The 24,524-nt window shown below is 43.2% G+C and overlaps 1 protein-coding gene across 1 annotated transcript in view; it reads right to left on the bottom strand.

Moving 5' to 3' along the window:
- Window positions 1–24,524, bottom strand: part of UHRF1BP1L (UHRF1 binding protein 1 like) — a 147,891-nt gene that overhangs the window by 63,110 nt on the left and 60,257 nt on the right. The window contains exons 5-6 of the mRNA XM_040345219.1: window positions 14,530–14,719; window positions 2,979–3,119 (exon numbers count right to left, since the gene is read on the bottom strand). Coding sequence (XP_040201153.1) covers window positions 2,979–3,119; window positions 14,530–14,719 — 331 coding nt within the window. The remainder of the gene's footprint in view (window positions 1–2,978; window positions 3,120–14,529; window positions 14,720–24,524) is intronic.

The raw sequence follows: 24,524 nt of genomic DNA, 5'->3' as shown, positions 1-24,524 counted from the left end.
CAAAGATAACTCTACCTTCATACAGTTTTCCTGGAGCTAAAGAAACCTCCCTTACCCTTTACCAGATGCATATTGATCTGAATCAGATGACTGCAGCCTTCAGAAATCTTCAAAGCCTTGGGCTGAAATGATCCTTTCCCCTGGTCATGTCTGCAGAGTAGATCACCAGAGATGTCTACAGGATCACCCCCAAACAAGATACAGGAGACACTTGGGCGACATTCCAGTAGAAGTCTAAGGGGGGTCTAATTCGTATGTGCAGCAAGAATAAAGAACAATATCAACCCAAGGTCCTGAGAATTCTTGAAGGCAACAATTGCCCAATAAATGTTAGTATGCATCTAGGGAGGGTGTGCGCTACTTTAGGTCAGATGGGGCAAAAATAAAATAAATTTTCCTTACAGGTTTGTCAGACAACACAAACACTACTCTTTCTAGCAGAGCTGGGAGGAGATTGAACCTCTGTCAGGCAAAAAAAATAAAAAATCGTATACAATGGCAAAATTCATTACTTGATCCCTTGCAGATTTTGTAAATTTTCCAACTTACAAAAAAATGAAGGGTCTATCATTTTTATCATCGGTGTATTTTAAATGAAAGAGACAGAATATCAACCAAAAATACAGAAAAAAAACACATTATTATAAATTGACTTGCAGTTCAGTGAGTAAAATAAGTATTTGATCCTTAAGTAAAACATGACATAGTACCTGGGGGAGAAACCCTTGTTTGCAAGCACAGAGGTAAGCCATTTCTTGTAGTTGGTAACCAGGTTTGCACACATCTCAGGAGAGATTTTGGTCCACTCTTCTTCACAGATCTTCTCTAAATCCTTAATGTTTGACTGATGCTTGGCAACTCGTAGTTTCAGCTCCCTCCTTAAATTTTCTATAAGATTAAGGTCTGGAGACTGGCTAGGCTACTCCATGACCATAATGCGCTTGTTCTAGAGCCACTCATTTGTTGCCTTTGGCAGTAGGTTTTTGAGTCATTGTCATGCGGAAGACTCCATCCATGACACATCTTCAGTGTTCTGGCTTAGGGAAAAGGGTTCTCATTCAAAATTGTACAATACATGGCCCCATTCATTGGCCCCTCAATGTGGGAAAGTCAGCTTTGTACCTTTAGCAGAGAAACAGCCCCAAAGCATAATGTTTTCACATCCGTGCTTGACTGTAGGGATGGTGTTTTTAGGGTCATAGTCAGCATTTTTCTTCCTCCAAACACAGCGAGTCGAGTTAATGCTAAAGAGCTAAATTTTGGTATCATCTGACGACAGCACTTTCCCCAAACCTTTTCTGAATCATTTAGATGTTCATTGTCAAACTTCAGACGGGTCTGTACATGCGCCTTCTTGAGGAGGGGGACCTTGCGGGCGCTGCAGGATTTCCATCCATGGCGGCGTATTGTGTTACCAATAGTTTGTTTGGGGCTGTGGTCCCAACTGCTATGAGATTATTCACAAGCTCCTCCGTGTAGTTCTGAGCTGAATACCTCACTTTTCTATGATCATCCTTCCCCCCCCCCATGAGGCAAAATCTTGCATGGAGCTCCAGACCGAGAATGATTGATGGTTATTTTGTATTTATTCCATTTGCGAATAATCACTCCAACAGTTGTCTCCTTCACACCAAGCTTCTTGCTGATGGTCTTGTAGCCCATTCCAGCCTTGTGGTCTACAATCTTGTCCCCGACGTCCTTTGACAGCTCTTTGGTCTTGCACATGATGGTGAGGTTTGACCAGAAGAAAGATTCTGTGGACAGGTGTCTTTTATACAAGTTCTCGTTAAGAGCATCTACTTAAATTGACAGGACTAATCTGTGTACCACATGAGCACATACTGTAGCCAGTTTGTGGAAGCCAGAATTATTGTTGGTTGGTAGGGGATCAAATACTTATTTTACTCACTGAGCTGAAACTCAATTTATAACATTTTTAATGTTTGTTTATTCTGGATTTTTGGTTGATATTCTATCTCTATCATTTAAAATACACATATAACAACAATTATAGACCATTCATTTCTTTGTAAGTGGGCAAACTTACAAAATCTGCATGAGATCAAATAATTATTTTCGCCACTGTAGCAGTTGCCTCCAAATGAAGAGGTATTATACCTCTAGGGATTCTACCCCCTACCCTCCCCCTTGGACCCCTATTTCATCACAGGGCTCAGTAGTAACACAGGGGTTCATGGGGGGATTGACAATGACGCTTTAGGAGTTGGTGTTTCAGTAGATGCCTAGTAACTCACTTAAAGTGAAAGTAAACCCCTTTTTTATACAATAAGGCCTACCTGTAGGTACTGTGAATAACTCCTAAACTTGCACGATTTAGGAGATATTCACACATGCAGCTGGTGATATCACTGGCACATACGCTCTGAAGAGACATCATACCTGAGCCGTCCCTTCAGAGCTCTGTGCCACAGTCTGCGACTCCCACTTGCTTGCGCAGGAGTAACATCATCGTGGCGCAACCAGACGCCGCTGGAAGGCTTCGTTCTAAGGTACATTATGCAATTATCTTAAAGGGTTTTAAAAAACAAAAAAAAAAAACACGTTCAACCGCTTTAGGGTACATGAATAAATTACTAATCAACATCTGGCACTGGCGAGGTTCTATTCTTGCTATCTCTTGCATGCATGACTTTTTTCCATCCCTTTTGGCTCCCAGTACCAGAGGCGGGAAAAGAGCATCACATAAGCCAACAAAGCCTGGCTTGTTCACAGTACTGACCTTCCCACTGTGATACTGAGAGTCAGAGTGCAACCACATTGAGTCAAATAAATGGCAAACGAGAAAATAAAGCACAACTGCTACATAAAATGACCACTATACGAATGTAACCCGATTTTCCCATCTATAAATGAGCGCCACAAACACATTTTACAGAGATCTGTTCACAGAGAGAGACAGATGGCGGAGACACTGAGATTCTGCATCTTGCAATAAAATGAGAAACATTCATACTCACTTTCCTCTTCAGCGTGACTCTAATTTTGGACTGATTGGTGATAAGCCGGACAGGAGCGCTCATTATTTCATGATCAGAACTCTGAATTGCGTCTGCTTCAATTCGAATCATCTGCCAGTTAATCTCTTTAAACGTCAACACCTTAGGAGACAAGAAAGAAAACCTCATGAGCCAACTTCACACTTGTCAAATCTGAAATTGCAGCACTATGGGCTCACCTACACATGTGTTATATTTGTTACAGTAGGGTACTTGTCCTCTTAAAGGGGTTCTTAAGCTTAATTTTTTTTTACCTCAATGCATTTCCTGCAGTAAGGTACAAAAAAAGGGATTTTTAATACAGCTTACCTGTAAAATCCTTTTCTTGGAAGTACATCACGGGACACAGAGCGGCATATTCATTACTATGTGGGTTATATGGAGTACCTTCAGGTGATGGACACTGGCAATCTCAAACAGGAAATCCCCTCCCTATATAACCCCCTCCCATAGGAGGAGTACCTCAGTTTTGTAGCAAGCAGTATGCCTCCCAAAATGGTCCCTATAAGAGGGGTGGGAGCTCTGTGTCCCGTGATGTACTTCCAAGAAAAGGATTTTACAGGTAAGCTGTATTAAAAATCCCTTTTTCTTTCTCGTACATCACGGGACACAGAGCGGCATATTCATTACTATGTGGGATGTCCCAAAGCAATGCTTTAATGAGGGGAGGGAGACATCTTCCCAAGACAACAGGATTTAATTAGAGGTACACTCTAAAATAATAATATAAATCCAACTTTAGTCAAAAAAAGAATAAATTTAAATGTAAATTTAATCAGGGTGCCCCCGATTCCGAGGTCTTAAATCGCAGCCTGCAGCACTGCCTGCCCAAAGGCTGTATCAGTATTCCTTCTTACGTCCAACTGGTAGAACTTTGTAAACGTGTGGACTGAAGACCAGGTTGCCGCCTTGCATATTTGAGCCATAGAGATCTGATGGTGTGCTGCCCAGGAGGCGCCCATGGCCCTGGTAGAATGAGCCTTTATTGATAAAGGAGGAGGCAACCTCTTCAAGCCGTATGCCTGAGTAATTAACTGTCTAATCCACCTCGAGATGGTGGATCTTGCAGCCGCCTGCCCCTTCTTGGGCCCGTCCGGTAAAATGAACAACAACTCTGTTTTCCGAATCTTCTCTGTAGCTTTAAGATAGAAAAATCTGAATAAATTCGATGTGTATGTCGATATTCAGAAATACACAAGAAAATTAAATATTAAAAAATACATGCTCAATCAACCCATAAAGGAAGAATCTGTTGGAAATTTGCCGGGTAGAATTCAACACAGTTCTTTAAGAAACAAATCGTTGTTTAACCCTCAAGTACACAACAATCAGCCGTAGAAGTATTCAAAAAATGGTGCTAAAAGATCTGGAAAAATTAAAAATAAGGAGGCTACCAGATCCCAAAATTATTCAAAAGGGCATCAAAGAATTGGAGAAGAACAAGAAAGTAATAATACGACCGGCAGATAGGGAGGGGGGAGCAATAGCACTACTGTCAAAAGACTATGGAGCGTATGAGGAATTGAATAACCAACTCCAAGATCAGAACACGTACACTAAGCTTACAGGTAACCCCACTGGGGAGTACAAGGAGGAATTGGCTGTGCTCATACAAAAGGGCAAAGACAAAGGTATTTTATCTAAAAGAGAAAGTAAATACCTAAATCCAGATATGTGTCGAGTTCCTATCATATACACGGTACCGAAGGTACATAAGGATCCAATAAAACCTCCTGGGAGACCAATTATCAACGGTATCCAGTCAATTAACTCACGCCTAGGAGAATATGTTGACAAGTTCATACAGCCCCTGGTACCTAATACTAAGGCTTACCTCAGAGATACAAAACACCTGATCCAATTATTGGAAACTGTAGTAATTTCCCCACAACATAAGTTCCTGATAGCAACAGCTGATGTAGCTTCGCTCTACACTAACATTAATCATGAGGAAGCGATTAATGCAACGAAGTGGGCAATGAACCAGTTTAGCCAACTCATCCCAATGCAAAAGAAGTTTGTTTTGCGATGTTTGGCTTATGGCTTACAGCATAATTATTTTTGGCATCAATCCCAGTTCTACAGGCAACTCAATGGCATTGGAATGGGAGCGAAATATGCACCCAGCGTGGCAAACGTATTCATGTCCAAGTGGGAGGAGGGGGCTATTTACAACGATATGCCCAGCCAGTTGATCTTATATAAAAGATTCATAGATGACTGTATTGTCATCTGGGATGGTGATGAACAATCTTTAATCACATTTTTTGAAAAACTGAATCTAAATCAACAAAATATTTCCCTAACGTATACTATCAGCAATCAGACCATACAGTTTCTGGATTTAGAAATCACGCTAGAGGAAAACTTAATATCAACTAAAACATATTTTAAGCCAGTAGAACGGAACAGTTATATCCCGGTGGATAGCTGTCATTACGAGCCCTGGCTTATTAATATCCCCAAAGGACAGTTGTTACGCATCCGTAGAAATTGCACTGATCAAAAAGCATATTTGGAGCAAGCCAATTTAATAGGAACAAAGTTTGTGAACAAAGGATACAATGAGGATTTTATTAAAGAACAAATCCGGAAAGTATATGACACACCTAGAATTACCCTGATCCAGGATAAAGTGAAACCTGAGCAAATGGATAAAAATCTCCCGATTATTTTAAACTATACTGTCCAACATAGACAGTTAGAAACCATTTTCAAAAGGCATTGGCCTATCCTGAGAGCTGACCAGCAATTACAGGGTATTCTACCGAGTAACCCTAGGGTGGTATACCGTAGAGCTCCCACCCTAAGGGATTTAGTAGCTAAAAACGTTCCTGATCCTCCATTAAAGAAAAATGCACTCACCTTCTTCCAGGGTAAGGGATTCTTCCCATGTAAGAGGTGTTTTGCATGTAAGAATACGAATTTTAATGGTCAAAAATGTACCAAATTTACTTCAAATGTCACCAAGAAGGAGTACAATATTGATGACCTGATTACCTGCAGAACTGAGGGTGTCGTGTATGTCCTGGAGTGTCCATGCTCCTTACAATACATAGGCCGCACCAAACGACCCTTATGGAAAAGATTAAGAGAGCATGTACAAAATATTATAAATACATACCCGAAACATAATGTCTCCCGTCATTTTGAGGTATGTCACCAAGGGAACCCAAAGGGTTTGAAATTTTGGGGCATACAAAAATATAGTCCCCACTGGAGAGGAAGCCATAGGGTGAGAGAGATTAGTAAAGCAGAATCGAGATGGATCCATGAGATGGGATCTCTCTCTCCGAATGGTTTAAATATCGACTTTGATCTTAATTGTTTTATATCTGATTTTTAAAGTTTTTATAAGTTTTTAATATTTTATCCATATATATGTACATATTTCTCACATCTCCCAAATAGCTATCCCATATGCTATTTATTTGCTATTTAATTTGAGCTTGCACCCACTGGTTGGATAGTGGGGTAGTGCTCTTATATATTGGTATGCATATTATGTCCATTATGCTATCTAATTGATAATGTAGATTGGGATATGTGATTATCGGCCTTGATCTGATTTACATGTAATATCAAATATGGTGACTTTTTACATATATGTATTTTTAGTTCTTTATATATTAGTTTTTATATATATTTATATTTATATACATATTAATATTCTCCCGCCTATGTGGTAATAACACTGAATGAGAACTACGGGATACTGTCTGCATATACATAAGTTGTTTTTCCCCTGAGTTGCATGGATTCGTACGTAACAGAACCTGAGAGAAACCTATTTGTGTTTTCTGTAACGACAATTTGTAAAAAAACTCAATTTGTATCATATTAAAACTTGTTAAAGAGATACTTTTATTAACCACAATTGGCTGAAATGTTGTGGTGTATCTGCAATGATGTAGTCATTGGTGCCTCCCCATTGGTCCGTTCGCGCCGTTGCGAGTGTGTGATAGGCTATTTATAGCCTTAGTAAGCCTCAGTCACACATTGACCCATGATTAAGTCACGTGTCTAGTGACGATACGCGTGGGGGAGGAGCTTGAGTGACGGGACGCACGGAGGTGCCGGATGAGGAGCCTGACAAGCTGAGCAGGTTTACATGCACACTACGCTGAAGCCTATCTAATATCGGGGATTCGTGAGTAATGTTCTGAGTGCTGTGAAACATTGGTGTTTCAATTTACAGTATCACAACTATTGGTCTCTTTTTTTCCCTTCTCTTTGCATATATCAACAGGTGAATACCTGGTGAAAAGCATTTTGACCTGACAGGTCTGAGTCACTACACCATCAAGGCTGATTATATCTCGCACACAATCTGTGTGTGTGGTCTGGCAAAGTGCCTCTGAGTTGCTTTCAGGATCATAGCAACTAGGGACGATACACATGGAATTTGGAACTCTATTTTTTGTATCATTTTCTCTTTTTTCTCCAGTAATATTGATGTGTTTGACACCTTATTTAATTAGTTGATTTAGCGCATTATCCTTTTCACTAGCTTTAAGATAGGCCTTCATGGCCCTGACAATATCTAGGGTATGCAGCAACCCTTCTTTTCTAGACGTAGGTTTCGGAAAGAAGGAAGGAAGAATCAAATCCTGGTTTAGGTGAAAAAACCGGATATAACCTTCGGCAGAAAAAGAAGGATGAGGACGGAGAACCACCCTATCCTTATGCAGAATAAGATATGGTTCCTTACAAGATAAGGCAGCCAATTCTGACACTCTCCTGGCTGAAACTATGGCAACCAGAAATACCAATTTCCTTGTTAGTAAAACCAAAGGAATCTCAGCCAAAGGCTCAAAGGGTTGCTTCTGCAAAGCTGATAGAACAAGATTAAGTCCCACGGACAAATTGGCGACTTGATCGGAGGATTAATACGTAAGACCCCCTGAATGAAGGTCTTAACCAGCGAGTGGGTGGCCAACGGCCTCTGAAACCACACTGACAGAGCTGAAATCTGTCCCTTATTGTGCTTAATGCTAGGCCTTTATCCACTCCCAGCTGAGAAAACTTAACACTCTATCAATGGTATATCTTGCGAGGAAAGCCATTTCTTGGACTCACACCAGCCTACATAGGCCCTCCAAACCCTGTAATAAATTATTCTGGAGACGCTTTCTAGCCCTGATCAGGGTGGAGATAACTGCTTAGACAGACCTCTAACCCCTGAGAATCAGGGATTCAGCCTGTCAGGCCGTCAAATTTAGACGCCGTAATCAGGGTGGAGGATCGGGCCTTGAGAGAGTAGGTCTGGTCGTAGTGAAGAGTCCAAGGGTCTTCTACTGCATCCTCAAGACTAGTGAGTACCATGCCCTCCGGGGCCACGCTGGAGCAACCAGGATTACTGGCTTGTGCTCCATCCTTATCCTGCGCAAGCAAGGCGGGGGGTAGTAACTGGAGAGGGGGAAAAGCATAAAGAGTTTGAACTGATGGCCAAGGGCAAACTAACGCATCGTTCCGCAGGCCATCGGGTCCCTTGTGCGGGACATGAACCTGTCTAGCTCTTGGTGAACCTCGATGCCATGACATCCACGTCTGCAGCACACCCCACCTTTGGCAGATTGTCTGAAAAACCTGGGATGTAGAGACCATTCCCCTGGCGACATAGTTTGGCGACTTAAGAAGTCTGCTGCAGGTTGTCCACTCCGGGAATGATATTGCCGATATGCCAGGGCACATGAGCCTCTGCCCACAGAAAAATCAAGCTCACTTCCTTCTGAGCGGCCTGACTCTTGGTTCCCCCTTGGTGGTTTATATATGCCACAGCCGTGGCATTGTCTGATTGTATTCTCACCGGGAATCCCTTCAATTTGGATTGTCCATGCCAGGAGGGCTAGGCCGAGCAGCTCTGAGCTCCAGGATATTGATGGGCAGCTGCTTCTCCGACGCTGCCCAAGTACCTTGGCGAGTATAACCATCCAAGACCGCTCCCAGCCTTTTAGGCTGGCATCTGTGGTCACTATTTTCCAGGCTATGGGGCTGAAGGTTTTCCCTTTCAGCAGATTCTGAGGGTTTAACCACCAGCACAGACTTTGCCGGGCTCTTGATGATAGAGCTAAAGGAAACTCCAAGGCCTGTGCTTTCCCGCTCCAAGCCGCCAGAATGGCTGCTTGTAGGATGCGAGTATGGCTCTGTGCGTAAGGTACCGCCTCGAACGTAGCCACCAGCTTGCCTAGTAAACGCATACATAGGCGAATAGTTGGTTCTTTTTTGCTTAGAACCAGCTGAATCAACTCCTTGATAGCTTTGACCTTTACCAGGGGTAAAAATACTCTTTGCTGAGCTGTATCTAACCTCATGCCGAGATATTCCAACTGTTTTGTTGGTTGGAATGCTGATTTTTCTCGGTTTAAGACCCAGCCGAAACTCTCGAGGTATTGACCCGTGAGGGCAACCGCTTGCTCCAGGCAAGCCGGTGAGTGATCTATGATCAAGAGATCGTCCAAGTATGCTAGGACCGTGACCCCTTGGATTCTTAGATTGGCTAAAATTGGAGCTAGAACCTTCGTAAACACCCGGGGGGCCGTAGCCAGCCCGAAAGGAAGTGCCACAAACTGGAAGTGACGCTGAGCCACCGAGAAGCGTAAAAATCTTTGATGTGGCTGAAAGATCGGTATATGAAGGTAAGCGTCCTTTATGTCTATGGAAGCCAGAAAGTCGTCCTTCTGGAGCGCGGCGGCTGCTGACCGAACCGATTCCATCCGGAATGACTGAACCCTTAGGTAAACATTTAAACCTTTTAGGTCCAAAATTGGTCTGACATCGCCGTTGGGCTTTGGTACGACAAATAGATTGGAGTAGAAGCCTAGTCCTTGCTCTTGGACTGGTACCTCTACAATCACGCCCTGGCAGAGCAGACGATCCAATGCCATTAGGAACGAGGCCTTTTTTGCTGGATCGTTCGGTACCCTTGACTCCTGAAAATGAGGCGGCGGAAACTTTAGAAACTCTAACTTGTAGCCTCTGGCCACAGATGACCGGACCCATCTGTCGGGGATGTTGGCTTCCCAAACCTCCGAAAAGAGACGAAGCCTTCCCCCCACTCGAGTGAGTGGGGGCGCCCCTTCATAAGGCAGACTTAGGGGCTGGCTTTGTTGGTTTGCGATACCATGGCCTCTTGCCCCCAGGGGCCTGTCCCTGTGACTTATTGTTAAAGTTGGATCGCGCAGGAGGCCGTCGATACTGCCTGGAATTTGAGGACCCCGGGACAGGGGAAATCGGCCTCTTAAAGGCAGGACCCCGGAACTTCTTTTTGACTGGTAGGAGGGTACTTTTACCACTCGATATAGTCTGAATGTATTTATCTAGATCTTCTCCGAAGAGTCTTCCCCCATGGAAGGGAAACCCTGCCAGAAGTTTCTTACATGGGGGCTCGGCCGCCCAGTTCTTTAACCATAAGAGCCTTCTCATATGCACTACTAATAGTGATAAATGAGATGCCTGCTGGATGGAGTCCTTTATAGCATCCACCGCAAAGCATAAAGCTCTGGGAATATCAGATAGCTCCTCTGCCTGTTGGGCAGGGATGTCTTTCAGCATCTGTTTAGTCTGGACCTTCAAAGCCTGACAAACTCCGATAGCAGCTACTGCCGGCTGTACCACTGCTCCTGCCGTAGCAAAGGAAGCCTTTAAAAGTGTCTCTAAACGTTTATCAACCGGATCCTTAAACATTTGTATGTTTTCTACCGGACAAGTTAATGTTTTATTTACGCACGAGATGGCTGCGTCCACAGCTGGGGGCGCCCATTTTTTGGAAAATTTCTCTTCCATGGGGTAGACAACAGAAAATTTTTTAGGCGGCAAAAAGATTCTGTCCGGTCGTACCCAATCTTGGTAAATCAATTCCTCCAACAGAGGATGGACCGGAAAAACTGCGTTATTCAAGGGGGCTTTTAAAGAGCCCAAGGAGGAAACTATCGGAGCCCGAGGCTCCGGTAAGGGCAACTTAAATGCCGATCGGACCATGTCTGTCAAGGACTGGATCCACAGACTTTCTGCTTGGGAGGCAGAGAATGGTTCCTCCACAGTAGAATCCTCAAGCTCTGAACCTTCTAGGTTCTGGTCCACCAGGTCCTCCTGAGATTCTAAGTCCCCTAGGGAGAGAACCTCCGCATCTGAGTATACACACTTTGGTGAAGGGGACCTAGTCCGCTTTTTGTCTGGCAATGAATTAGCGATCATAGCTGCCAATCTTTTCTCTAGCCCTCCTAAGGAGATAGCTAGCATTTCCTCAGTGATAAACACCGGGTTGGGAGGATCTGGGCCAGCCTCCGCACCAGACCCCCCTATTGGCTCAACCAAGGCGGCCATCCCTGGGTCAACAGGAGGGGAGAGTACTGGCATAACCTGACTCATATCCTCAGAATCTGAGGGGGAACCCTTTTGTTTTTTGGCATTTTTTGCCCCTCTAGATCCCGAGCCTTTGGGAGCCATGGTACAAGACCGAGGTACCCCAGCATACAACAACTGACTGTTTGTAGCTAGGAAAAAACTACGTGGTTAAGGGAACAGTAGTATTACTAATGTCCCTAACCTGGTGGGGCTCCGTATGTTCCAACAAAAAAGAACCACTTTTTTTTTTTTTTTTTTTTCAATACATTAATATATATATATATTTCCTTTACCTTATTAAAGGCTTTTTTTTTTTTTTTTTTTCTTTAAAACATACAGCCCCACCAATACTTTACCAGCCTTCAACCTGCTGCAAAGAGGATTTTTGGCTTAATAGATATGCATAGGCTAAGCCTAGCATGTACTACCCCTTTCCTGCCACCGGGGGTCACTAGTGTGCCGCTCTGTGTCCTCTCGCTCTCAGCTCAGTTTCAGACTGAGCCATAACGAGGACCTGCTTCAAATAACAGAGGCGAAAGCCCGCCTCTTTCGACGCCGGCCTGCACGCTCCCCCCCCCCCCCCCCCCCCGAACGGCGCGAAACTGTACTATTAAGTGTGCACGCGCCGCGCGCGCGTGCCCGTATGTCAGGGGAGAGGAACACACGGAGACGCGCTGCCAGGCTTCAGGAAGCAGGGAGGATCGCCCCTACGGCTGCAGAGCGGCAATTTAAAAAAAAACCCGGCCAGGTAGGACTTAACACAGGCCTCTTAAGGACACATTTATAGCCCTGAGACAGATCTCCAAAGAAGACCTTCCCAACCAGCGGGGCAGCAGGTAGCCAGTAAAGAGATGCCTAGACAGGGGGATCCAGTCATGGGGGGAAAAGTTAGGTCATCCAGACATAACAGACATAGTGACCATGGTGCCAATGCAGAGCATACTCAGGCAAACCCCCCGCAGATCTCCCCTGGAGAGCCCACTGTCGGACCAAGTCCCGCAGACTCTCCACTTACCTGCTCCATGCCGCAGGACGTTTGCCAAGCAACAACAGTCCAATCTTCTCCCATCTCCGTGGGTAAAGTAGTAGACCATCAGGTACTGGGGTCCTAGGAAGGAACCGACTGACCTGGACCTATATAGCACCCTGGCAAACAGGATACTTTTGGCTTAGGAAAAGCTCTAAGTCCTGGGCCCAGGGTCCATCCCTCTAGAGAGGGCATTATAGGCAAAACCCCACGGTTTGGGGCCCGGGTACTGTCCACTTTGGCGCTGAGGCACTTTGGACAGATCCGGTTAGCCCGCCTTAATCCCAAGGATACAGAGGCAAAGCTAATCCATGACCAACACCTAAGACACTGGCGAAAAAACTGAGGTACTCCTCCTATGGGAGGGGGTTATATAGGGAGGGGACTTCCTGTTTGAGATTGCCAGTGTCCATCACCTGAAGGTACTCCATATAACCCACATAGTAATGAATATGCCGCTCTGTGTCCCGTGATGTACGAGAAAGAAATGTTTAGGTATGGCTTCTGCAGATTAAAAGATTTAGTTTATTTCTTTTACTCTTATTTTCTGTAATGTGCATTCTACAGTTTCTTTATTTCTCAATGATCTATTCCATCTCGTTATGGATTTTGCTGTAGGAAAAATCAAAATGTGTGGACAGTAGTTTTTAAGAGGTCTGCAAAAGCGGGAGTAACGATTTGTAAACTTTCTCTAGCGGTCTTCTCTCCAGTCCCTGTTGATCTCCTGTAGCATGTCTGTAGTCTCTGGCCATGCCCAAACTAGAACAAGTTAATATATGAAATTACTAGCACTTCAAAGTGAAGCGTGTAATCACTCAGAATTTTTTTTAATACTTTTGGTGGAATTATGACATCATCATGACATCATTGGAGGGGTGTTGCATAGGTTGCTATAGGTTACACAGGGGTATATATGTGTTTTTGCTGCATGTGTTTATTGTCACTGTTACCTTGAAAAAGGAACGTGTCTTCACAATAAATATGTGATATGCACCTGTACAGAGCGCTGGTGAGTTTGGACCACATAATCTCGCATTATCTCATGTAGGATGTGATCAGTCTCCAAAACACTTCTGTAGCTTAAATTGATGGACCCTTTCACGCTATGCCTATAAAGAACTACCCCACACAAATAATATAACTCAATCCCCAAAGTGAAAATCAACCCCAAAGCAATAAATAAGGGTAGTGAAGACACAATCTTTCACAGGTACAGTGCTAAATAATAACCCAAAACACACTCGGCTACAAAATATACATAATGCCGCAAAATATACCAAGCACAAAAATATAAAATGTTCCAATATACAAAATCATGTGTTAAAAATAAGAAATATTCTAAAATTACACTCTTATAAAAAAAAGTATTTTAAATTAAAAAGTAATTTAAGGTCCCCCTCCATGCTTACTGCGTACATGGCATAATTTTTTGCAACATTTTATATTGTTTTTGTGTTTGGTATATTGCAACATTGGGCATATTGTGTAGCAATGTGTGTTTGCGTTAGTCTTTAACCATCTCCTGCTACATGTTTCCAGTCTCTGGCCATGTTCTTTAGTATATACCCACTTTCAAACCACTCATATAGCTTCTTGTATGCAATCTCTGTCCATTTCTTACAGTACGTTCTCTGTATCTGACTGTATCCTGTAGACTCTCTGCAGTTTCTATTTAAACGTGAAATGACTACAGTGCCACGAGTGGCCAGAGACATTGTGGATCCCATTTTTAGCTGGCTTTTCATAAATTACAAGAATGATGTAGGAATGGATACGAAAGAGCTATGGAGAGACATTCTGCCCAGCATCACCATCACAGCTTCCTAGAAGGTGGCACTGGCATACCCAACAAAAAACACACCATTGCAGAGATTTTGGTGTGCAGGTCTATTGTGTCTCTTCTGGTTTCAACATTGGCAGGTTGTGATGAGCCCAGCTGGAAGTGGCACCTTGGGGTGCAATGGATTGCCAGATGGCAGCATAGTCTGGACTGGTGGAACACCTCTTTTTACAAAAAAATTATAATCATGTGACTTGACACACAAAAGTGTCCAGGTCAGTCATGTGATGGGTGTTTCCTTGAACCCAGGTGCAAAATCTAAAAATGTAGAACATTCACTCCAATTTGCTTTATCTTACCTCTCCACGCTGTGGGTCTTGTATTCGAGTAAAACGCAGATCGCTAAGTTGCCAGTTGGCATTGACACTGTATATTCTTAGCTGGGACAACTCAAATGAAGCATTGAATGCCTTGGCTTTCATGCGGATGACGATGGAATTGACAGACAGAGAGATTCCTTCTACTACTTTCTCTGCAAAACCATATTCACTGGAAGATAAAATGAAAAAAAAAAAAAATGTCAAAAAGAAGATATAAATGTAAGTCTGAAAATAACATAACAGAAATTAACATTGTTTAAGCTACTTTGTTTCTCTTTATTGTCTGTAACACTGGCTGCTACAACATGTCAAGACTAATGCTGTCTACAACATCCTGATCTTAAACAAAATGTATCAAGGCAACATAGTTCTGGAACTCTTCAGAATGGATCATGATAGCATGGCTCTGGGCTTCGGTTCACTTGCCTGCTGCATAAATGTTAAATAACCAGTACTTCCAGGTATGTACACACACATGGCGCTCTCGCTTAAAGTGACTAACTCACCTAAAAATGCAGTGGTGTTTCTGTAGCCAATCGCTGTCATGTGAAAATAGGTCCTTCAACCTATTTGCTAAAAAGATTGCATAAACTGCATCTTTCGGGAAGATTTCTGTGACCACCATGTTTTCCTAAAAAGTCAGTCCACTCATAAGTGATATGTTTGCTATAAGTGGAACCCAATTGACTTAGTGAGCCTTTCCTGTATGCTTTGGGGAGGGGGGGTTGTTCTATAGGTCTGCTTTAGTGTGACAATGCTGCTCCTCCCTGGATACAGTACAGTGAGTAGAAGCTGCCATCATAGGACAGGAAATATATTACAAAAAAATATTAATAGGCGACAAAAGAAAAACATCCTGAAATTTTTATTTTTTTTAATTAATGTAGTCACCCCACTCAATAACTGGTAAACTGCAATATCACCTTTTTTTTTCTTGTTTTTCTTTGGGGAAATACTTTAATGAAGCCCAAAACCAAACAAAAAGCCAATAAAACTCCAAGTCTATGCTCTGGCTCGTAAAATATTTTCATTTAATAGTGCACAGTGCTATAAAACTAGCTAGTAACTCATTTGATTTCCAAACTCATGATAAACCAACGGCGCAAAACATACATCCTTATTTGCAGCATAAACACAGCGATATTACAGGTTGATTAACAGCCCAGGTGGCGGTGTGGCGTTCAGGCTGACAAATCGCCCTACAGTGACATCAATCAGAACAAAGCTATATTCATTCAGAAAATATATTCTGTCTTCTACAGTGAAGCGCCATTTGTTACAGGAATATGTTTTACATCGAGACTGTAAGATGTATAATTCTATTTTACTAGAAAGATTGGGCCCTTCTCTGTGAACATCAGAAACGAATAAAGGTCTCATTACGGAAAATATCTGAAAGAATAGTAGTGATGCTTATAACAACCCTTTATTTTAATGCAGATAAGAAGCTGGAAGGAGAAAATTATTAAGGTCCGATTCACACTAGTGCGACTCCAAGCGACTTTGTAGTGCGACGTTGATGCAACTTTACACTCAATGGATCCAAGTCGCATCTAGCGTCACACCAATATTGTACAGACACCTTTTCAAAGTGGACCCGATTCGAACGGGTGCCAGTTAAAAGAATGGGATGCGCCTTGTCATGCGAATTTGATGTCCAAAGTCGCATAACAAATCACACAAGTGTGAATGGAGCCTTAAGCCCAACTTCACCTTTTTAAAACTAAATTGCCCAGCACTGGTAAAAATAAAATATGATTTTTGTACTCCCAATATAATCCTATGTTTGGCATTCGTTGAAGGACACAACATGTTTAACCCTCAAGTTATACTGCCGCCTATAGGAGGACTGGACACTGGCAAACAAAAAACTGTAGACCAGTCCATGATAACCCCTCCTACTACCAGCATTCCTTTGTTTTGCAGCAAAGCAGTAAAAAGAGTGTTGGACAGGTTAAAATGCATACAGTTAGTTAGTTTCCAGCAAATAGCCCAGGGAAAAGGGTTAAGCATTTTTGGCCTAGTTTCCGGGCTTTTTGATTTTAGCAGGCCCACCTGTGATAAAGAAGACAACAGGGAAGAGGAGTAAGTAGTAATTTTAATAGTAATCGCCCTTCATAGACTTCTCTAGAGCTCTGCCACCAAGTTGGGGAGAAGACGCAATGACACCGGGAGCCAAGGACAGCATCCAAGCCATGGACAATGCTTATTTGAGATTCTTACCTCACAGAGTTATGCCTGGGCCACTACATCATGTTAGTTGAGATTAGGTAAAGGACACTGTTCATGCTATATAATGCTGCATTTCAACAGTAAAGTTATATTAACCATTCTGAGCCTGGTCTGAAGTTATTCAAAGGATGCATGTTGGTTCTGGCATATTTCAAAAAACCTGGGTCTGTAATTGCACTATGGGGTATGGAGAAACACTACTACAAAAGGTCAACTCAGCAAGACAAGGAAAAGAAGAGTTTCTATGAGTAATTAAGTGACCTAACAAGCTACAGCAGCCAGTCATTATGCATGGTACTTGGTAAGGTGGCAGGTCCTCCTGTAGCGAGGGGGTATGTGTTTTCTCTCTCTCTCTCTCTAGTGGTCCATCTCCCATAGCAACCGGGAGCAGACTAGCGTTATGGAGATCTCTGGCCTGGTTAAGTGGTACAGGAAGGACAGAGTTATATGACAGCATGCACAAGGTCCGTGCTAGGGGCTCGGTGGGGCCCCATTTTGTTACTGGGAGTGAGATAACAGAGATACCCTGGACTGAAGGAGTGGGCGCAGGCTCAGCACATCCCTCCTAATGCAGACATACAAGGTAGTGTAGTGACATGGGACAAGTCGCTTTTTGGAAGAACTCTACACTTTATTGCTGCACACAGTGAAAGCTTATCTCTAAGTTGTAGAACTGCCTTAATGTTTGATTCTTCACATGACTGCAGTCTCCGCCTGGTCCCGGGCATTGATAAGCGCGCTCCATGCGAGTGTTATCCCACGTGTACGGGCACAGTAGACACCACCCACAAGCGCATGACCATAAACAGAGGGGTGGGACCTGTGTCCCTCAATGGACTCCAAAAAATTGATCTTAAACTGTACAAAAACCCAATTTTCTTTTTTTCCTCAGCCATTGGGAGACAAAGGAAGTCTTATATTGTTGGGGGCGTCCAAATTAAGTCCATCCACCTGAAAACATTTACAGATTGTGTAAACAGAACAAGTAGCAGCCTTGCAAATCTGTGAAACATTAGCTTAATTCCAAAAAGCCCAGAAAGTCCTCAAAGATCAATTACAGTGCATGTTGACAGGTGCAATTCCAATCCTTGAGACCATAAGCTTGGATGATGGTCTATTTAAGCCACCTTGGGATGGTGGAATGAGAAGATGGTGCTTCCTTACAGGAACCATTCAAGATGGCAAAAAAGGGAATCTGTGCTTTTGAAAGAAGCAGTGGCCGAAAGAGAGAGAGAGATAGAGAGAAACTCCCAGCCCAAATCACTACCAGACAATGGTGACTTTTGGTGAAGTGGAACCAGACCGTGGGACAAAAGAACAATGGGATGATTGGGATGAAAAGCATAAACTACCTTAGACAATAAGAAAGTCTTGGGCCTCAACACCACCTTCTGTTGTGGATGAGAATAGAGAGGAATGTCTCCAATGGGTCCAGTGGTTTCTGGAGCACATAGAAAACCGATTCAGGTTGCATGAAGTCACAGGAAAACTAACCAGGGGGAGCTACATGGGGGAATTCCTCTACAAAAGGTCCTAATGAGTGAGAGATCATTAGTCTCCAAAATAGGTTACAGCGTACAAAAATCTGACCTTTAATGGTGCTGGGAGCCAAACACTGGTTCAGAATCAGCTGTAAGAAAAGGATTATTCCACGAAGAAACAACAAGGATGGAAAACCCAAGGGTCGTACCAAGTGAAGTACACTGGAAACCTTGCAGGAAATTACCTTCCTAGCTTTTAGCATTTTAGGAATCAAAGATTCAGTGATGCTCCTGTCTCCCAAAACCAGACAGCCAAGGATCGTAAAAGCCGGATAGCAAATCAGTCCTTGAGAAAGAAGAACCTGGCAATATGGCAGATCACTGGAATTCCCTCCTTCATCCTATTAAGCAATCAAGGAAGGTTTCGGGAGTAAAGGGCATAAATCAGGGTGTGCCGAATCCATGCAACCATCAGAACATTCACTGCTTCTGCTAAAGGATCCCTGTACATAGAGATAAGCCGATCTAGTTCTCCCAGCAGCGCTGACAACTGACAAGCGGCAGTCCCATCAAACGCTCAGCCAGGAGATTAACCTGTGAGTGGCCAGACCATCAGTGCATACTACCCTATGTGCGGTCTCCTTCCTTTCATGTTGACACTGACTGGGCTGTGACATGCTATGAGGACGTAAATCGCTATTATACGCTGCTGCACCCCATCGTGGACTTCTTAAAGGGACCGTGACCTGGTGTATTCCTGGCTATTATCCGATGTTTAGAAGTATCCTACAGTTATTTGAATAACGCTGTTATCAAATTACCTTGTGGTAAGCCTCAGTCCATATGGTGGCGGGTCACGACTGTCAATTATCTTCACACTGGGTGCTGCCTGGGTTGAAAATTTCGTTTATGGACTTTGTTATTGGATCTTTTTAACAATTTGTTCACGATTTATGCACTTATATGGTGCACATTTTTTCTGTGTTTCACGTGTAGAAGACACAAAGGACTTCACTGTTTATATTATTGTACTACTGGTTGGCGCAATTTTTCTTTCTTTTTATATTTGTTTTGTGTTAGTTCACGCTATTGCAGCCTTCCCATTTATTCACTTAATTTATATTCGATTAGCGCAATTTTCCTTTTTTCCCGATCTAGTTTGTTGTTTAATATGTAATCCACATCCAGCTTCCCCCACCTGTGGACACATGTTCTGGAACATCTCCAGGTAAAGAGACCATTTCCACAGGTTCAGGAGATGCTGGCTAAAGAAGATTGCCTGCCAATTGTATGTTTCTGGGATGTACACAGAGGACAAGGCTGGATAGTGAAGTTCTGATCTATCTCTTACCACAAAAAGCTTCTGATCCTCTGATGGTTGATGTAAGCTACTGCTATGGCATTGTCCAAATGAATCCAGAACAGGTGACCTCCAATGTAGGATGGTCCAAAACTGTAGAAACGGCCAAATCGGAACATCATAAGATGGGGCTTGTCTAAAAACCAAGTCCCCTGTTCCAACAGCCTGGCCAGGACTCCTCCCCAGCCCTACAGGCTGCCATCCTGAGCAAACAGCTTAGAGGTTTTTCGAAAAACCCCATAAAGCAAGAGTTGGAAAAGTGGGTACAATGTGAAAGTCTTTGCAGCCTTATGAACTGGAGACTGTATACAGTACTGACAGAAGCAACAAGGTGATCTTTTGATGTGGTGTGCCCCCACCCCTACAATGAAAAGTTTTCTTATTTCGTGCCTCAGGGATAAGCTCACCAGCCTAGGACTGTAGTGACTCAGATCTAGACAGGATCTCTGCGGCTGATAGCTCCAATGACAGCAGGCAACCAAATAATTCCAGGCTGCAGACAGACTCATCACTAAAGCACGCTCAGATGTGTTACAAATGTATGGCAGGAAGGCAAAGTTCAGCTCAGGGTTAGGGTATAACTTAAAAGTGGTTGTAAAAGCTAAAAGCGTTTTACCTTCACACACATCAAATACAGCCAGTGAGCCAATGAGGGAAGAGTGGGGCCACCCACAGCTCTATGTGCCTTATGGATGCATAGAGCAGGGCTCATGAGCAAGCACGCACCAGTGCCCCCATAACAAGCTGCACCGAGTGGAAAGGAAATAGAACAACTCTTAAAGCGGGAGTTCACCCGAAAACATTTTTTTAACATTAGATTGATGCTCATTTTGTCAAGGGGAATCGGGTGTTTTTTTTTTTTTAATCGAAGCAGTACTTACCGTTTTAGAGATAGATCTTCTCCGCCGCTTCCGGGTATGGTCTTCGGGACTGGGCGTTCCTATTTGATTGACAGGCTTCCGACGGTCGCATACATCGCGTCACGAGTAGCCGAACGTCGGTGCGGCTCTATACGGCGCCTGCGCACCGACGTTCGGCTACTTTCGGAAAATCGTGACGAGATATATGCGACCGTCGGAAGCCTGTCAATCAAATAGGAATGTCCAGTCCCGCAGCCCATACCCGGAAGCGGCGGAGAAGATCTATCTCTAAAACGGTAAGTACTGCTTTGATTAAAAAAAAAACAACCGATTCCCCTTGACAAAATGAGCCTCAATCTAATGTTAAAAATTAACTTTTTGGGTGAATCTCCACTTTAAGTTCTTTTTGAGGACTGTGCCCCCGTTAGGGAAATTTTCCCTCTCTATTTGTCCTGTTTTTTACTGAAAATTAAAGACACTGCTGACCGTAGGTGCAAGTCTCCTAGTAAAAATGTTTATAAAAAATCTAAAGTTTCTTACCTGCAAGATGTGCATCAATTTTATTAAATTTTTACAAAAGGTGAACTTATCCTCTAAAGGAATGTCTTTAGCGGATTTAAAGTCAAATAGGTAGATTCAGTAAGAGTTAGGTCGGCTTATCAGTAGATAAGCCGACCTAACTCAGAATCTACGCCGACTTATGTTTAAGTGTATGCTCAAACAGAGATACGCTTAAACATATCTAAGATACGACGGCTTGCGCCGTCCTATCTTAGATTGCAATATTTCAGATGGCCGCTAGGTGGCGCTTCCATTGCGGTCGGCGTTGAATATGTAAATGAGTAGATACACCGATTCACGAACGTACGCTCGGCCGACGCAGTACTTTTACGCCGTTTACGTTAGAGATAGGCCGCCTAAAGTTAGAGCTACATGGAATAGTAATGTTAAGTATGGCCGCCGTTCCCGCGGCGAAATTCGAAATTTTTATGTCGTTTGTGTAAGTCATCCGTCGTTTACGTCCACGTCAAAATCAATAGACCCGTGTGGCGTACTTAGCCGCAATGCACACTGGGAAATGTAGGCGCCCGGCGCATGCGCAGTAAAAAAAAAAAACGTGAAAAACGTAAGGTCAAGCCTTATTAACATAAAACACGCCCCCCTTACACACATTTGAATTCGGCGCCCTTACGCCCGCTTTAGGCTACGCCGCCGTAACATAGCAGGCAAGTACATTGTGAATCATGTAATTGCCTCGCTAACTTACGGCGGCGTAGCTTAAATGCGGCAGCGTACGTGAATCTAGGCAAAAGTGTGTGTTTTTTTTGTTTTTGTTTTGGGAGGGGGAGGCTTAGGCTTGAAGTTGGTCTTTTATTGCCATGAATTCTGGTTTAGAGGAAATGTGTGACATTCCCAGTTTTCTACACTGATTCTATCCTCCCATGGTAAATATTAAGTAAATTGCAGGATAGAAAACAAAACCAGGTATTCCGTCGGGGTATGCAAATCTCAGAACTGGATAGACAGAAATACAAATAGTTCTGCAGGTTAAAAAAATGTTTTATGCATTTCATCTGTGTATTTAGTGGTTTGCCTGGGATTCAGCTTTAAAAGACAAATCCACGCTGACATTTCAGAATATATAGGACTCATGGTACACCATGCTTGTAAAAAGTGTGTGAAGTTGTATTGTCTTTTGTTTGCAAAGAGATGAATGCTGAATAACCATACAGGTGTGACACCATACACAATGCTCTGCAAAGCAGCACACCAGTTTCTTTGCTTGACATGGAGCAGAATGCTAAAGTATGCGTATATCTCAGTAAATATACATAGTCACGTTTGTTTTACCAAGTCAGACACACCAGTTAGACAGTGGATGTCATAATTCTGACAAACATTTGCACTGCGATTGTTAAACCTTAGATTATCTAGTGCTGGAGTGCTTCTGCACCAATAAATTCTTGAAGTAAAAATTTTGCTCTGTACAGTATATAAGTAAATTGGGTGTTAAAGTGACATTAAAAGGTTCACTTAAATAACAAAACATGTCATACTTACCTCCACTGTGCAGTTTGTTTTGCACAGCGTGGCCCCGATCGTCCTCTTCTGGGGTTCCACGGTGGCTTTTGCGGCTCCTCCCCTCAAGAGCTAACTCCCTCTGGTAAGCGATTTCCCGAGGGGGTTACCGTGCGGGCGCGCTCGTGTCATACAATCAGCGTCCATACCTGCCGATTGTATGACTCGGCCCCGCCACCCCGACGGCCGCATCATTGGCTTTGATTGACAGGAGCCAATGGCTGTGCTGCTATCAATCTATCCAATGAAGAGCCGATCAGCCATGGGGAGAACGACGCGAGATCGCGCCCTCAGAAATTCGGGGCTCAGGTAAGTAAACCGGGGGCTCGGGGGGGCCGGACACTGCAAGGTGTTTTTTCACCTTAATGCATAGTGCAAGGCTGGCTGGAGGGACTGGCCACAAAAAACTGATGACAGGAGAGATCGATACACTGTGCATTTCTCATAATGTCCTGTTAGTTCCTGCATCAAAACCATTGAACCCTAGATTTAAAAAACACACTTTTGGGGGTTGAAAATCTATTGTTCCACTAAAGTGGAATGTTATATGCAGGGTAGCCATCACAAATTTTGGGGACTCTTACACAGCTTTAGGCAGAGCCCCCCTGGATCAAAGAACCGGGTGGGGGCCCTCCTCTCTCCTGCCAAGAGATAAGCAGGGGGGGGGGTTGTGGTAACAAAAATATCATCTCTTCTCTTCACTCTCCTGCCGCAAGCTAAGCGGGGGAGGGGGGGCTGGGCTTGGTGCTGACGAACAAAACAAAGTCAAGTCTTCTCTCTCCTGTCGCGAGTTGCTAAAGTCAGACGGGGGGGCGTTCCCCTGCCGCGAGTTGCTTGCTAAAGGTTGGGGGGTCAGACCTTACAGGTGTAATGCCTGTACCCCCCTGATGGTGGCCCTGGTTATGTGAAACACGAAAATGTGTGAACAGCTGGCTTTTAAAAGACAGAAGACACACTGAGATTTCAAACTTGAAAGCCCAGCACTATCTGGTCACTTGTTGACTGTTTATCTATATGGGTCATTATAAATTATCATAGGGACGGCTGCCTTCCTCCTAGCTCAAATGGTTTACGTGTTGTAAATAAACTTGTGTAGCAGAAGTTCAAATTACAACAGGCTATTTACAGCTCAGTAAATCACTGCCAATAAAAAATACCCTGGACAGAAGCTTATTGTACATTTGCTAGATGCAAATGACTAGTATCAAATATTCATATGAAATATATATGTACCTAAATAGTAGGGAAGATATTTATAAAAATACATCCCTCTTGTACTCAACCACATCCTCTTGAAATATTCAATGTGTTCTTTGTAAATTATATATATATATATATATATATATATATATATATATATATATATATATATATATATATATATATATAAATAAATAAATAAAAGGTATTCATACCCCCTTAAAATTTTCCAGATTTTGTCACATTACAACCAAAAACATAAATGTATTTTTTGGGGATTTTATGTGATAGACCAACACAAAGTGGCACATAATTGTGAAGTGGAAGGAAAATTATAAATGGTTTTAAACATTTTTTACAAAATAAAGATCAAAAAAGTGTGGCATGCATTTGTATTCAGCCCCCCTGAGTCAATACTTTGTAGAACCCCCTTTCGCTGTAATTACAGCTGCAAGTCTTTTTTGGGGATGTCTCTACCAGCTTTGCCCTCTGGAGAGAGAAATTTTTGCCCATTCTTCGCAAAATAGCTCAAGCTCTGTCAGATTGGATGGAGAGCGTCTGTGAACAGCAATTTTCAAGTCTTGCCACAGATTCTCAATTGGATTTAGGTCTGGACTTTGACTGGGCCATTCTAACACATGAATATGCCTTGATCCAACCATTCCATTGTAGCTCTGGCTATATTTTTATGGTTGTTGTCGTGCTGGAAGGTGAACCTCCACCCCAGTCTCAAGTCTTTTGCAGACCCAACAGGTTTTCTTC

The sequence above is a fragment of the Rana temporaria genome, chromosome 3 (assembly GCF_905171775.1).
Source record: "Rana temporaria chromosome 3, aRanTem1.1, whole genome shotgun sequence".
Lineage (NCBI taxonomy): Eukaryota > Metazoa > Chordata > Amphibia > Anura > Ranidae > Rana > Rana temporaria.
This window is presented reverse-complemented; position numbering and strand designations above follow the sequence as displayed.